The sequence below is a fragment of the Eurosta solidaginis genome, chromosome 4 (assembly GCF_040869045.1).
Source record: "Eurosta solidaginis isolate ZX-2024a chromosome 4, ASM4086904v1, whole genome shotgun sequence".
NCBI lineage: Eukaryota > Metazoa > Arthropoda > Insecta > Diptera > Tephritidae > Eurosta > Eurosta solidaginis.
Genome location: NC_090322.1, coordinates 23,907,603 through 23,923,418, shown reverse-complemented (window position 1 = coordinate 23,923,418; position 15,816 = coordinate 23,907,603). Strand labels below are relative to the sequence as shown.

Sequence of the window (15,816 nt, the reverse complement as noted above, 5' to 3'; positions counted from 1 at the left end):
TTTCTACTCTTACATGGCCAAGACCGTCTCCAAATTTTTGGGCCTAGCGCCAGAACTAGACGGAGTTTTAGAAATTCGATTTCGAATATGACCTCAGCGAAGAGAAATTATACCTAAACTAAAATTTCCTAATCCAAAATTTTGCTATTTCTTTTTTGTCCGTCTAAGGGTTAATAAGATCTTCTAATGGTAGTCCAAAGAAACGTAACAGTGTCCACAGGACTGGGAAGAGTTTGGACTGCGATGTTGTGAGCTATAGAGATTGTGAATTCATTATAAGTAAATACATTTATTGAGTTGTGTATTAATATTATCTATTTATAATTGCTGGGCGGATAGGAAGAGAGAATATGCTTTCGGCAGTAAAAAGTTCCCTCTGCTTTAACCGTTCATTGAAATCATTAATTAGGTTTCTTTAGCTATTTGCTATATTGTCATTTTAAAGTACTAGTCCGACTATCTCGGGATCTATCTGATATAGCACCTCGAAGACTCTAGGCGATAGAACCCACTCTTTCAGAAAGGAGCTTTGGGCTTGCACAGTCTCGCATTCTAAATTTGTGTACGTAAGCATTCATCTTTGTAAAAAGTTCGCCTGGCTTATGTGAAGTTGACAATTCTGTTGGAGAAGGTATTAGTTTATAAAGGTATGTATCATTGTGGATAAAACAAGTGTGATATCTTATCCGTCAACTGCCTGACAGGATGTTCAGGATGGCTACTTTTTAGCGTTTTGGCAGCGTTTGCAGGATATTCAATATGGCGGTGCATAGGGCCGGCTATCTTCAGCGGGTGATAGAAAGAGATACAGAATGAGACCACGATAGTCATTTAAAAATCGGGTGACTGGTTCTATTTGTAATTTTGACATCTATGCAGAAGTTATCAAACTTGTCTTATCCACAATGGTATGTATTGAGCTTGAGAGCTCCTGGAATCCCACGAAAGATTCCTATATTTCAAACCCAATCCAGAGGTTGTAGATTTTTTATGACTTTCTCGCTATTGACAGAGTTGTCATCGATTCGCAAGCCAGCCAGCCCTAGCTAGTTTAGATTAGGTTAAGAGGGCGTGCGTGGGTATTACCCACACTTCCACTCGGCGCCACATTCGTTTAACCCCATTACCTCCTAGTGGTGCTCAACGAACCACTTACTTTCGCTGATGAACCTAAGAAGAAGCGAGACGCCCACCTTGCCAACCTCTGCCAGGCTGACGAAGAACCGAGAGCTCAGAAATCTGAGCCTACTTCTTTGAAGCTCCGGGCATCGGCAGGTCCATAAGGACCTTGAGACTTCACAGTCAACCCCTTCGGCCCCTGTTCTCATATTCCTCGATTCTCCCCATCAGATAACTCAGCGGTGGTCGGATGGAGCTGTCCACCTCACTTTTTTCCAAATCGGAAACTTTCCTAGCCATCTCATCTGCAAGTTCATTCCCTTCAATACCGCTGTGCTCAGGGACCCAGCTAAGGGAGACGTTGAAATGACTTATAGAATCCATGTAGGTTCTACACCTCCGCACGATATCCGATTTTATCATGTTGGACTCTAATGCCCTTAAGGCGGTTTGGCTGTCAACAAAGAATGTTACGTCGGTGTCGGAGACCATCCTATTCGCAAGTACCTGCTCTGTATATGGCATAGACCTCGGCCTGGAATACACTGCATGCGTCAGGAAGTCGGAATGATTGGCTTAACTGTATATCTGTTGAGTACATCCCAGCTCCAATTTCCTTTTCCAATTTCGAGCCGTCGGTGTAGATTGTAATGCCCCTGCCATTGTATAGGCCTTCTTTCCATTCCTCCCTTGTAGGAGGAATGTTCTGAACCTGTCGTATGTTCTGAACCTGGAAGTCAAAAACCGCTGTGATGTAGTCGGTTTTGGATGGTAGGTCGGTTATTATTCCGTTTAATTGTTCCTTCGTCATATAGTCCAGAATCGTCGCGTATCTGTGCTTAGCTGATTACCACATGTTGGATTCTCTTAGTCGCAGAGCTCCTCTTGCGGCTAATCCCTGTACTAAGACTTGTAGAGGCGTCAAGTGAAAGATCATATTTAGCGCTTCCTGAGGTTCGCTGCTCACGGCGCCTGACATTCCCAGGCATGCCAGCCTTTGTACCTTCCCGATCCTCTGTTGATTACTCTTTTTGTCTAGCGCCTTCCATCAGACCAGAGCTCCATATGTTAGTATGGTTCGAACGACTGTGATGTACATGCCATGAATGACATGTGGTGCCAGTCCCCAGTTAGTTCCGTCCAAAAGCCTTTTTGTAGATGTGTGCAGTTTTTGATGTGTGTCTCGCAAGAAGTATATTAAATTTTTTGTCCCACAGTGTAAATACAATCAAGCCATAATCACTGTCTAAGAATCGCAATGCACCTTATCCCAACTGCTATTAACTTTTGCCTCTTCATGAAGATTAAGAAGAGTTATAATAGAGCACTGCCTTAAGGGTAAGTAGCTCCTTTTCCTTATAGATAAAACTACCACATTTACCTTAGTCCATTCAGTAGGAATGCAGACCAGAAACATAACCTTAGCAATTTGTGTTATAAGCTGTTTCCTTCTTGAGTTACATACCACAAAGATTGCATATGTGTGGGTACAATTGGGAATGGCATTTGCTGAATCCCTTATATTATTGGGATAGTTCCAATATTATTGTCCTTACCCTATGTGACATGAGACTCTCGAGCTTTACTATATGTGCCTTAACCTTCAAAACTGTTGTCTAGACTCTAGAGTGAGTCTGTGTTTATATTTTGCGAAGACACGTTTGTGATATCATCCTTTTTAATATAAATGGGACACAATTTCTCGAAAAAAGCTCCATGATATTGCAATCAACGTATTGAGTAGTCAGATTGTGGTTTGAGTAGTCAGATTTGTGGAAACAATATTTACATGTCATCCCCGCACTGTTTGCATTGTTCTTATTTGTTCACATACTCATTATCAAGTTGTTCAACATATCTAAATACACCTATGTATATAACGGTGGGTTAAATTAATAAATATTTATTTTTTATTTTCATTTGGTATATTTGAAATTGAGAAAAAAATCAGGGCCCGTATCATGTTATACGATCCGTGATCAAAACAAATTTTTTAAATCGCAATAGCTCTGAAATGGGCAATCGGATGAAGGAAATATGTGAAATGGTGGCTACCAGTACTCATTAGATCCATAACTTATTATCATTTTTAGGAATATTTCGGCAGTTTCTGATTTATGGTTTGAGTGAAATTGCTTTTCGATACGTTATCGTATAACACGATACGCGCCCAGCCTTAAAAGTTCGACTTTCGTTACAAATTGCACGGCATTTTTTTTTTATTTTCGAACAAATGAACTGCTGACGAATTCAAAGAGCGAATCACTTTATAAAACTTTATAAATAATCAAGAGAAAGCAACCAGCTGTTGGAATAACAACACCTGGGGTACTGAATTCGCCTTGTATTTTGTGATAGAGTTGAAATAATTGCCAATTTAATCCGGAGAGTTGAACACATCCCGGACCGAGATGTTTACGCCTCTTCAACACAAAGGCTGAACAGCTGAGTATAAAGTTTGTTACGTAGGGCAGGGACAAAAAAAAAATATCGCAAACAATGGAACTCCCTAACGTACATATGTATAGAATTTGTACTAAAATTGATGATCTGTGAAAATATCACGCGATTCGGCTGTGCCGAAGACCTCATACCTTTCATGAATGGAGCTGAACAATAATAGTCTGATGAAATTTCAAAAACTCATAAAATCTGAACAATCAGTGGTATGGCATATATATTATATATACGACCGATCTTGACGATTTTCTTAAGCAACAATGTAAGCATACTGTAAAATTTCAAGCTCCTAACTGTTAAAATGAGGAAGAGTTATCTAAGACGTCTTTCTTATCGTATATTGTAAAAGTGTATGATCGATCTTAAGAATTTTTTCAGACAACATTGCATGTCTAATATGTAAGCATCCTGCGAAATTTATAAAATAACGAAGAAATTACGAAAACCCTGTTATTCGAAAAATTGGTTGTATGTCAGATAGATGCTATAGTGGTTCGATCTGGTCGGTTCCGACAAAAATAAAACCGGTCAACAAATTTCATCATGCTATCTCAAAAATTAAAGGACTAGTTTACGTTCAAATAGACTAACGGAGAGACAGACGGATGCGCATGGCTAAATCAACTCCGCTCGTCATACTGATCACATCGGTATAATGATTGTTCAGTCTACATCTTCTCCTTTATAGAAAAGCAATTTTCGAGATGTGGATAAAACTTAATATGCCATTTCATTTTTATAAAAGGTATAAGAATCATACTAATGGAGAGGGGGTTTCGAAGTGACAGTTCAATGCACGAGTTGTATTGCGCTCCGTTAGAGAGTTTTAACATTTGGTCTACAAATAATTCTTTAAGTAATACATCCCTTTTTGAAAGTCGGTTGTTTGCTAGATTTTATGAGCTTGTCATATGCTAGGTGAAACCTCAATATATGTAACTAGGCTACTTGTACCATTTACTAACCCAAACTTTTATTGAGATGCGGTTAATTTGCGAAAGGTACAAAAGCAATTTTCGTATCCTTAAAAGGTTGTCATTCGTAAATTATTATTACGACTGACAAATTAAAATTTTTTTAGAAGGTCATGAAAAAAACCTTAAAAATCAAAGTCGAAAAAAGTAAAAAAAAAAATGAAATTTCGCAGGCTCGAAAATTATTTTTTTGGGTATGCGTAATGGAACTTTTTTTTTCCTGAGCCCAAATCCTACCGAAAAATCGATGGCGCGATTTCGGTTAATAAATAAAAATAGATACCTATGTGGATGCATTTGTAAATAGATTTCATGCGATCGCCATTCTTTCAAAGTCAAGCGCAATGTTTCCCCTTTTATAGTTTTGGAAATACCGCCATTACGCAACAATTTGCAAAAGTTTGTAATACTGAAGAGCTTCTAATGCCCGATTTTTCAGTGCGAGTTTAAACTCTAGTTAAAGTTGACAAGAGTTTAACCTTGCCACTTTGTTCGATAACACAAAATTTCGCTGCTCATCTCAGCTTGAGCGGCCGTAGTAGCAGGGTTAAAATCTAGTAAACTTTAACTGTAGTTTAAACTCGCAGTGAAAAACCGGGCATAAAAGAACGAACTATTATATGTATCTATGTATGTAAACCTCCTTTACATAAATAGCCATGTGCAGCCAATTGATAACAGTTTAATACAAGTAACGGGCAAAAAGTGAATTTAAGGTGGGATGTAATAAGTGAAAAATAAAATATAAAACAAAATCCTCTGGGTGGTTCTCTAATTTTGTTGTTGTATTTATATTAATGAAAACACTGCGGACACATTCATCCTCATGGACCGACCAGTTCAACCTATAATAATAAAGTGTGAACACTGTAGATGAGCACATTATGTCGATAGGATGCAAGTACCTATCGTTTTATTTATAGATTATTTCCAATGGCTTCATACCCAGTGGTAATGCCTCTAACGAAGCTCAACTGAGATAAAGTGACAACACGCCTTCTCTTTGGCTGAGTAACTATTGTCAAATTTCGGGTCTAAAGATCACGTCGTCTTAATGTCGTAGTCTCTATGCAATGTAGATGTGAATGGAGTTTCGAAAATTCTAAAAGGAAACACAGCATAGGTACTGTTAATATTGTATTGTCCTATCATTGTGTGTCGTGAGAAACACCTATGTTAGCATAGGGGCTCTAATGATCACTTAGCTATCCCGAAGTCTACATTTTCAAGAATATAAAGCGGTTCACACGTACAAACTCGGGCCCAGAGCATGAATAAAAGACCTAAAGATTCGGCCATACATTCGTATGACGCATACAAATTGAACAAAATTATCTTATAAAATATGTATATATATTATTAAATCATTTGTCGGGATGGACTGTGATGCCGAGCAACGGGAATTGATTATTAGTGCTGTCGGAATGGACAAGATTTCGAGCAGCTGATGTATATTTGACATACACAAATATTAGGGCTGCGATGTGTGGGAGGTTGGAAAGGACGTGATTCCAAGCCATTCGCCCAAAGTTACTGGATCTTTGTAATCATCTTTAAAAAAGATTCATCTATGTTACTTGTTTCTTGCTCTGAGAGCTCAGAACGTACGCTGGTAACAAATAATTTTGTTTGAACAGTCCTTCTCAAACATCTACTATTGGAAATGTCTTCGACAGATACTGTTAATGAACTACTCGCTTTACTTACTACAGCAGTTGACGAAAGAGAAGTAGAACTACGTTCCTCTTCAGAAATTACTGGCGCTATTTCTCCTGAAGTTACATTCCTTTGTTCTGAGGAAAACGGGTGCTTACGGCGTAGATGGTCATTTAAATTTGATGTGTTTCCAGAAAATTTAAATTTTTTTTTGCACACATGGCATTTAAATTCATTGCCATTTTTGGTGAAAAACTCCCAAACGGAAGATCTCTTCAGTACAGGCCGCATTATAAATATCTCTACACAAATTAAATAGTTAAAAGCATTTCCTCAGATAAAAATTTGAAATAATTACCACGCTTAAAACGTTTGTTGATTAGGTTGAAGTATGCTAAGCGTTAAAATTTATTTGAATACCTTTTTAATTGAGATCACTGATATATGCACAGTAAAAATTCAACTAGAACGAACGATTGGAAAAAATAGTAATGAACGAATTTCAAATGACTATCGAATGCATGAAAATTAGCGAACCATCGAATAACTCGATAGTTTTCATTCGATAGTTCCCAACACTAAATATAATAGCCGTGGTTTTTTTACACGCGTATACGTTTCGTTTGCGCGTGAAAAAAACGCCTATCCTCGCTTAGATAATGCTTAGGAGACCCATCTAGCGGCAGTGGTTAAATAACTAACATAACAGGACAGCTTGTACCGAAAAGCGGAGACACAACCCTCTGATGGCCATAGGGTATAACATATAGCTGAAACAGTTGCGATGAATTGTGGACACACATAGAATACATGGAATTAGCGTAGAGGGTGAAACAAAGGCACATATTTGAGTTACATCTGAGTATAATGCGTATTGAAATTTAGTAGGACAAAGTTTATGCGCAGCAATTTCAGAGGTGTAATTAAAGTTTGTCGCTTAGCAAGCAGTCCATATAAAGTTTAAGCGTAAACGTATATAGAAGTAAAAAAACACAGCTAATAACTATTTTCGGCCAGCAAAAAGTTTGTACAAACTAGTACCAATTGTTACTGAATATAATTTGCAACTAGAGAGTGCAATTTTGACAATTTATTTGGAGGAAGTTGCAAATTCGTGCTAGGAAAATCTCTTCTAGAAGAAATTAGCAAGCACGAAAACATATGATTGTAAATCAGCTGATTGTAGCTTATCGCAAAAAAACCATAAATTGCATAGAATTAAAAAATTGAAAAGACATTTTTAATAAGTAAATTGGCACGTTGAAATTTTAGCAAGTTTCTTTCTTTTTAGGGTAAATTCTTTGAAGCAGTAAATTTTATTGCTGGAAAATTCGTGCTAGAATTTCTGGCCGAACACAGCTAATAACAACAAAAACAAGTTAATCAGCTGACTGCTATAACTTCCGTGGTACTACTTTTTTCTAAAACACAAATCCATATCGCTGCCATCCAATGGGCGGTATCTTGTACGTCATTAGCTGTGTTTTTTTTACTTCTATATACGTTTACGCTTAAACTTTATATGGACTGCTAAGCGACAAACTTTAAATATACCTCTGAAATTGCTGCGCATAAAATTTGTCCTACTAAATTTCAATACGCATTATACTCAGATGTAACTGAAATATGTGTCTTTGTTTCACCCTCTACGCTAATTCTATGTATTCTATGTGTGTCCACAATTCATCGCAACTGTTTCAGCTATATGTTATATGGTCATCAGAGGGTTGAGGCTCCGCTTTTCGGTACACCTTGTGCTGTAGCTGTAGTTATTTAACCACTGCCGCTAGATGGGTCTCCTAAGCATTATCTAAGCGAAGATAGGCATTTTTTTCACGCGCAAACGTAAACGTATACGCGTGTGAAAAAAAACACGGCTATTGTAACATGGGTCCAAAGAGTGTTACGGTTACCTGTAATTTCATTTTGAGTCAAAAGACAATTTTATTCTGACATTCTTAATTTAACAACACAACTGCTCAGAATAGAGCTTTAATTGCAGCTTAGCCGGCCGAATAAATATTGAACCAGCATTATATTCGTCGCATTTTTAACTGATTTAGCCTTCTCTTAAAAAGCGTTATATTTATATGTAGATCAGCCTGAGTTTGCGCCTAACCTAACCTCTACACCAAACTTTTTGAATTTTTCTAAGCTTACCAAATCTCTTTGAATTTCCTTAAAAAGCGTACTAAGCATTTCTTAAATTCTCTTATCCATTTCAGAGGAAGAAACCGCACTCTCGTATATCATCAAATCGCTCGAGGATTCGTCAATGGCGTGCGAGGGCGCACACTTCTATTCGCATATGCCGCACACGTTTACCGTATTTGGCGCGTCGGTAAGTGGAAGATTTAGGCCAAAATCATTCGGTTATCTGTAAAAAAAACTACTATTCAGTGTTAACAGGAGAGGAGAAAATGACCATGAATCTGCAAAACTAAACATATTTAAACAATTCAAAATTTTTATCCAAACAGGGTGATTTGGCTAAAAAGAAGATCTATCCAACTTTATGGTGGCTATACCGCGACAATCTATTGCCGAAATCTACAAAGTTCTGTGGTTATGCGCGTTCAAAAATGACCGTGGCCGAACTGCGCGAGAAGTGTCATCAATACATGAACGTAAGAAAGAAAAAAGTGATTCAAAATCAAATAACACTATTTTCTCTTTTCCTGTTACAAGGTAAAACCAAGCGAACAGCAACTGTATGAAGAATTTTGGTCGCACCATGTTTATGTAGCGGGTAACTATGATCAGCACGCCGATTTTCTAACCTTAAAAGAACAATTAGCAAAAATGGAATGTGGTAGTAATTGTAATCGCATTTTCTATTTGGCATTGCCGCCATCGATCTTCGAACAAGTAACTGTGAATATCAAACAACTTTGTCTGTCGGAAAGGTGAGCATTAGATGAATTTCAAGTCTTCCAACAATGATCTTAAAGAATTATGTTCCATTTTCCAAAAGAAAAAGAAAAAATTCAAAGCCCTCCATTGCAGCTTATACTTATGAGAAAAATACAAAGTTTTTCTAAAATTTTACAAACAAGAGATTTCTGTTGGTTGATTTACCCGAAATTTACGCTTTAAATAAATTCCTTTGTGGTATTTTTGTTGGTTTAAGTTTTTAGACCACTATTTACTAGGATGGTCCTTATAAATCAAATAAACGATTTTTTCCCCTTGGTCAAAAATGTAATATATAAATTTGGGCCCGGTCGGAGACGGTTCAAGGATTCCAAAGTAAGATTTCTCTACGAAGACTTGACAAATTAAAATTGATTTTTTGAATTTCTAATGCCTAAAATCTATAAATCTATGCAAATGGTTTAGCATCATTGAATTGGAAACTTGTGTAAAATATTTTTACAATACACTGCATACCAAAATACATGGCTATGTATTTGTCACATCATTGCAAGTACGAAACATCAGAACCGTAGTTAACTTTTCCAACATTAAAGAGGAAATCATCAACTGTCAATACAAAACAAAATGTGAAGAGAAAAAATTGGAAATGAAAAAAGTTGTTCACAGTCCGTAGCTTATATTTGCTATAGCAACATTTCCAACATCAAATGCACAAAACTCTGAACTCCCTTAAAAGTTTTGGTCCCGGAAACTGTTAAGGCGTGTCGCAAAGTGGCTAAAGTTCAAATTTTAATATACATAGGCTTCATACGATATCTAACCTTGGATCCCTGTTCAACACACCCTACCAATTTCCAATCAGGACCAAAATTTATATGTGATGTCGCCAACTATAGTATAATCGGTTTTGGGTATTAATAAAATAATTTAAAAAATATATATTTAAGTTAAACGGTTTTATTGAAAACAATACTTACATGAAGTAATAATAATACTAAAAGCTAGAAAATAATTAGGTAGATCCTAGGTACTAGTCATCACACTCCTCATCAATCTAGGGCGTTGATCAGACAAATAAAAGCGATTGGCACGTGAAATTTCTAAAAATGTGAGGCGTAGCATAACCTGATTAAGGTCAGTTGGTCTTATATATGACTATCAATAGAAATTTTACGCGTCCAACGCTTTTATTTAATTGTCCGACCAACGCCCTAGGTTGATGAGGAGTGTGATGACTAGTACCTCGGATCTACCTAATTATTTCCTAGCTTTTAGTATTATTATTACTTCATGTAAGTGTTGTTTTCAATAAAACCGTTCAACTTAACATTTTTTTTTAAATTATTTTATTTTCAATTTTAATTTAATTTCCTATTATTTCTCATTATATTTAGTTCATTTAGTGAATCATTATTACAAGGACTCTTTCCTGACAATTTGTTACAATATGAGTCCTCAATACATAATCCTCCCAAAGACTTTACTCGACTCTGCGGCACGTATGCTTGTCCCTCCTCGAACTCCAAAATATTTTAATGTCACTTCTACCGGACTGTATGTGATATTTGTCCCAAATATGAGCCAAATCGGATAGGTGGCTTTCTATTCATGTATGTATTATGTGTTCCAAAAATGAACCAAATCGGACGACAAATACGATTTTTTGAAATATTTCGATCCATGCGCCACCTATCGGAGTTTTTTTCTTATTATTGCATTGTCATCGGGTTCTGAACTATATTCCAAGTTTCAAGCTTGTAGCTTAACGGGAAGTTACTTAAATTTTAATTACAAAATTCGTTCACAACGGCCGTGCGGCCGGCCGGTCGGCCTGTCAAATCAAGCTAAATAAAAACGTTTAAAAATCAAAAAAATCTATCTTAATATTCTGAGTCCCCAAAAAGGAATCGAATTTTTGACCCTTATGAGACATACCTAAGCGTCTACAATCTCGACCAAAATTTTTATGTGATATTTTTGATCTAGGTTTTACCAAAGTCGTGTGACTGCAAAATATCGTTTATTTGATGTTAGAAGGTACATAGCAGAGCTGTAAAACTGTGCAATCATTTGAAATTTTAAATCATTGATTTAAGAATGCTTGCTCCTCATTCATTCATTCCTTGTTAAGGAATGTGGCTTAAAAGTTAACCCATTCTTCAATCAGTAGTGGAAGAAAAGATTGCACTCTTGAACTCATTCGAAGAATGAAGTAATTGAATGAAACAGAAACATTTTTCAACACAGAATAAGCATTCTATTGCTTGCTGAGTGTGCACAATTATTATTATTACCAATCAATTATGAAGAATGTCATACATGCACAAAACCCTCTCAAATATCACATGGTTGCATTTAAATAAAGCCACTTCAAAATATCAACACAAAAATTTAATTATTGTCCGTGATGACCAGTTTATTCGTTATTTAAATGATAATAAAGCACAAAGAAGTTAACTGGAAAAGTATTTTTATTGGAATTTTCCAAAAATTTAATAATAAAAAAGCAAATGACAACTGACATTTTAACATCCCTGTTTTAAAAATTGTCATCGTTTCAAATAAGTGTTGCCAATGTGCCATATAAAAGGTACTTGCATGAAAAAGTACTAACCTACATTTGAACGTCCTCAATTGGTGATTAAACAATTGAAGAAAAGGCAATTCAATAAAAAAGCTCTTAAGTTCCTTCATATATTCTTCTTAGCGGTATATGGTCAAATACTGTATCTATACTGGTTTGTGGGTTTGCAAATTGTAATAGCAATATACTATTTTTCTCTATTTCCTAAGAAAAATATTCTTCTAAACACAATAGTTTGTAATTACAGTCAATTAACCGAGGCTCTAAAGGTAGTTGTAGCGTTTTTGATGGCAAAGAAAATTTACTTTGAATACAAATATACTCAAGTAAGATAGAATTCAACAATTTCAATCTTTTACCAATGCAGTGCAAATAGGCAGATAGACTAATGGTCCTTCTGAATCACTCGGGTCCTATATTTATATTCCGTCAAACACGTCAAAACATCAGCTTTAAAAGAACTGTAGTCCGATAGACTACAGGGGAAGGAAATTAATAACCTCTGAAGAGCTTCTCCAATTTTTGTGGCACAGATGAAAGAAAGCGGGGAAGGTGACGGAGGTGAATAGGAAAAGCCTGAATCGCTGTAGGACGATGCCACGGAATAGGCATAATTTTATCGAAATTCTCGGAATTAGGAAGCTCCAACGAAATCGCCGATAGACCAATGTACTTTGATGTATTTAAATTTAAATTACTTAAACTCAAGTATCTGTTTTTGTTATATGATCGAAAAAAATGACCACAATTTACTCTATTTGTTCAATGCACAATATGTTCATTTACATAATCCATTTTACAACAATAGCAAAATAAATAGGACATATAGTAACATTTTGACACATAACAAGAAAGCAATAGATTGTATTGGCGAAGTTTCAGCAAAATTCGACATAATCAAGAGCCCTATGCTTTTATATAAGCGAGTTATCCGCGAGATATACCTAAAAAGGAAACCAGCCAACTCACAAGAGCCTCAAATTTTTTGATCTTACACGATTAATGAAAGAAAAATCAATCCAATTACGATGTATACAAAATCTGCTATGAAGTACTATTTCTTGTATGTCTTATGTTTGGACACCACGAAGATGATTTAAGACTTTCTAGTTTTATAATAAACTACTTGAATAATTAGAGGGGCTATTATTTCTATTGACCAGTTTTACGCCTTTTTTGCACCCAACTCCTAAATTGATTTAACATATCTGAGGGCAATGAAAGTATACAAAAAAATAACCTTGGGGAAAAAGTATTTAGTACTGAATGGAAAAAAAGTGTGCATTCATTTCAACTTTATATTCAATAAAGATTGGGAATGGTTCCTACATTCACACTCTATATTGAATTATATTTTACCATTCAATAACACACACACTTTGGCTTTGAGTTGAAAGTATTTTAAGCCATTCAGGAATGGAGATTTATAATATGCAACCAAAAAATCACAATTTTTAAAAGAATGCTGAGAGTATGCACACTTAATTGATTCAATCTTGTTACAGCTCTGGTACGTAGGTATTTCGACTAATTCATTTATGATCGAACTTTGCCATTGAGCATTTTATTTTATAAAGCTATGGAATATTTTCATTTTTTGCTAATAACTTTATTTTCCCCCTACCTTTTCCAGCGGCTGGAACCGTGTAATCATCGAAAAGCCCTTCGGGCGTGATGATGTATCTTCAAAAAAGTTATGCGATCATCTCGCCTCGCTCTTTCACGAGGAACAAATCTATCGCATCGATCACTATTTGGGCAAGGAGATGGTACAAAACCTTATGACCATACGTTTCGCTAATCGTTTTCTTAATTCAACATGGAATCGCGAAAATATAGCTTCCGTACTAATTACATTCAAAGAACCATTTGGCACACAAGGGCGTGGTGGTTATTTCGATGAATTTGGCATTATACGTGACGTCATGCAAAACCATTTATTACAAATACTCTCGCTGGTCGCTATGGAGAAACCAAATTCCTGTCATCCCGACGATATACGCGATGAAAAAGTTAAAGTATTGAAAAGCATTCCAGCGTTAACCTTAGACGATATGGTTTTGGGGCAATATGTTGGCAATCCAAATGGAGAAGGTGATGAACGTGTGGGATATTTAGATGATCCGACAGTTAAAGAGAATTCCAATACACCTACATATGCGTTGGGTGTGTTGCGTATTAACAATGAACGTTGGGAAGATGTACCCTTTATGTTGCGTTGTGGTAAAGCATTAAATGAACGTAAGGCGGAAGTGCGTGTACAATATCGTGATGTGCCTGGTGATATCTTTCAGGGTAAGAATAAACGTAATGAACTGGTGATACGTGTACAACCCGGCGAAGCGGTATATTTTAAAATGATGTCGAAAAGACCGGGTATATCATTCGATATAGAAGAGACTGAATTGGATTTGACGTATGAGCATCGTTATAAAGACTCGTATCTACCCGATGCATATGAACGACTGATTTTGGATGTATTCTGCGGTTCGCAAATGCATTTTGTGCGTTCCGATGAGCTGCGTGAGGCGTGGCGTATCTTTACACCCGTCCTACATGAAATTGAAAAACAAGGAGTGCAACCTATACCATATGTGTATGGATCGCGTGGACCTAAAGAAGCTGATAAAATGACAAAAGAGAATAATTTCAAATATTATGGCTCTTATAAGTGGCATGGAAAAAAATAACATATGTACATATGAACAAACACGAAGATGCAATCAAAACCAAAAGTCGTTGACAACAATAAAACAAACTCATCGAAAAGACATATTATTTATTTAATTGTTTAAACAACTAAAACAAACTCGTTGTATACATACACTTATACTTTGTACACACATATCTAGGCTCTATTAGTATAATGGCGACCACCGTGGTGTGATGGTAGCGTGCTCCGCCTACCACACCGTATGCCCTGGGTTCAAACCCCGGGCAAAGCAACATCAAAATTTTAGAAATAAGATTTTTCAATTAGAAGAAAATTTTTCTAAGCGGAGTCGCCCCTCGGCAGTGTTTGGCAAGCGCTCCGGGTGGATTTCTGCCATGAAAAGCTCTCAGTGAAAACTCATCTGCCTTGCAGATGCCGTTCGGAGTCGGAATAAAACATGTAGGTCCCGTCCGGCCAATTTGTAGGGAAAATCAAGAGGAGCACGACGCAAATTGGAAGAGAAGCTCGGCCTTAGATCTCTTCGGAGGTTATCGCGCCTTACATTTATTTATTTTTATTAGTATATAATTGCTAAAATTAATGGTTTGATGGAATGTAATGTGGCTATGAAAACGCTCACCTTTGTACTAGAGCCCTTCATGCAGCAAGTAGATGTACATATGTACATATTTTCTTGATACATAGAATTAAAGTTAGATATATGGATGTGTAAATAAGATCTTTTCTACTAAATATATTTAATAATAATTTTGTAATGAAGTACAAAGTAAATTTTATTGCATAAACTAAAACTGAAACCTTTATTGCCAATAAATGCTACTTTGGACTAGGTAGGCAATTGAAAAGTAAAGATCTCTCTCGTCAAACGAAATTCATGCTCTACAAGTCACTTAACATACCCGTCCTGCTATATGGTACAGAAGCATGGAACATGACAACATAGGATGAGGCGGCTGTGGGAGTGTTCGAGATAAAAGTTCTTTCACGGACATCTACGCATTGGCGACGGGGAGTACCAAGAATATTTAATGAATAGCTGTACGAGCTCTACGCAAACATCAACATAGTCCAGCAAATTAAAACTCAGCGGCTATGCTGGCTAGGCCATGTTATGCGAATTAAAGATCATGATCCGGCTAGCAAATGATTTTCATGGCAACCTCCCTATATGAAAGCATAGGAAGAGGGCGGCCCCCACTCCGCTGGAGGGATCTGGTGGAAACCAATTGGCGCTAGTTAACTAAAACAAGAAACGACTGGCGCGCCTTGTTGGACGGCCTGCCGTTTATCCTTCCAAGTAAAATTACTTTTCGGAGGTAATTTTGTTGCAATGAAGCTGTTAGACAGCCCAGTTCTTTCGCTATGAAAAATCAAGTTTGAACAAACTTTCCTTTCAAATTTTATGTAAAGGAAATTACAATTTTTTCGTCTAAACTTATTTCTTTCTCCAATGTATGTACATATCGTTAGCT

General features: G+C 36.5%; 1 protein-coding gene across 7 annotated transcripts in view; it reads left to right on the top strand.

Moving 5' to 3' along the window:
• Zw (glucose-6-phosphate 1-dehydrogenase Zw) overlaps positions 1–15,135 on the top strand; it is a 36,014-nt gene extending 20,879 nt beyond the window's left edge. For all 7 annotated transcript variants that reach the window (XM_067780653.1, XM_067780655.1, XM_067780654.1 and 4 more), the window contains 4 exons: positions 8,435–8,550; positions 8,690–8,836; positions 8,898–9,115; positions 13,304–15,135. In XM_067780653.1, coding sequence (XP_067636754.1) covers positions 8,435–8,550; positions 8,690–8,836; positions 8,898–9,115; positions 13,304–14,360 — 1,538 coding nt within the window. In that variant the 3' untranslated portion in view covers positions 14,361–15,135. The remainder of the gene's footprint in view (positions 1–8,434; positions 8,551–8,689; positions 8,837–8,897; positions 9,116–13,303) is intronic.
• The last annotated feature ends 681 nt before the right edge of the window (positions 15,136–15,816 follow it).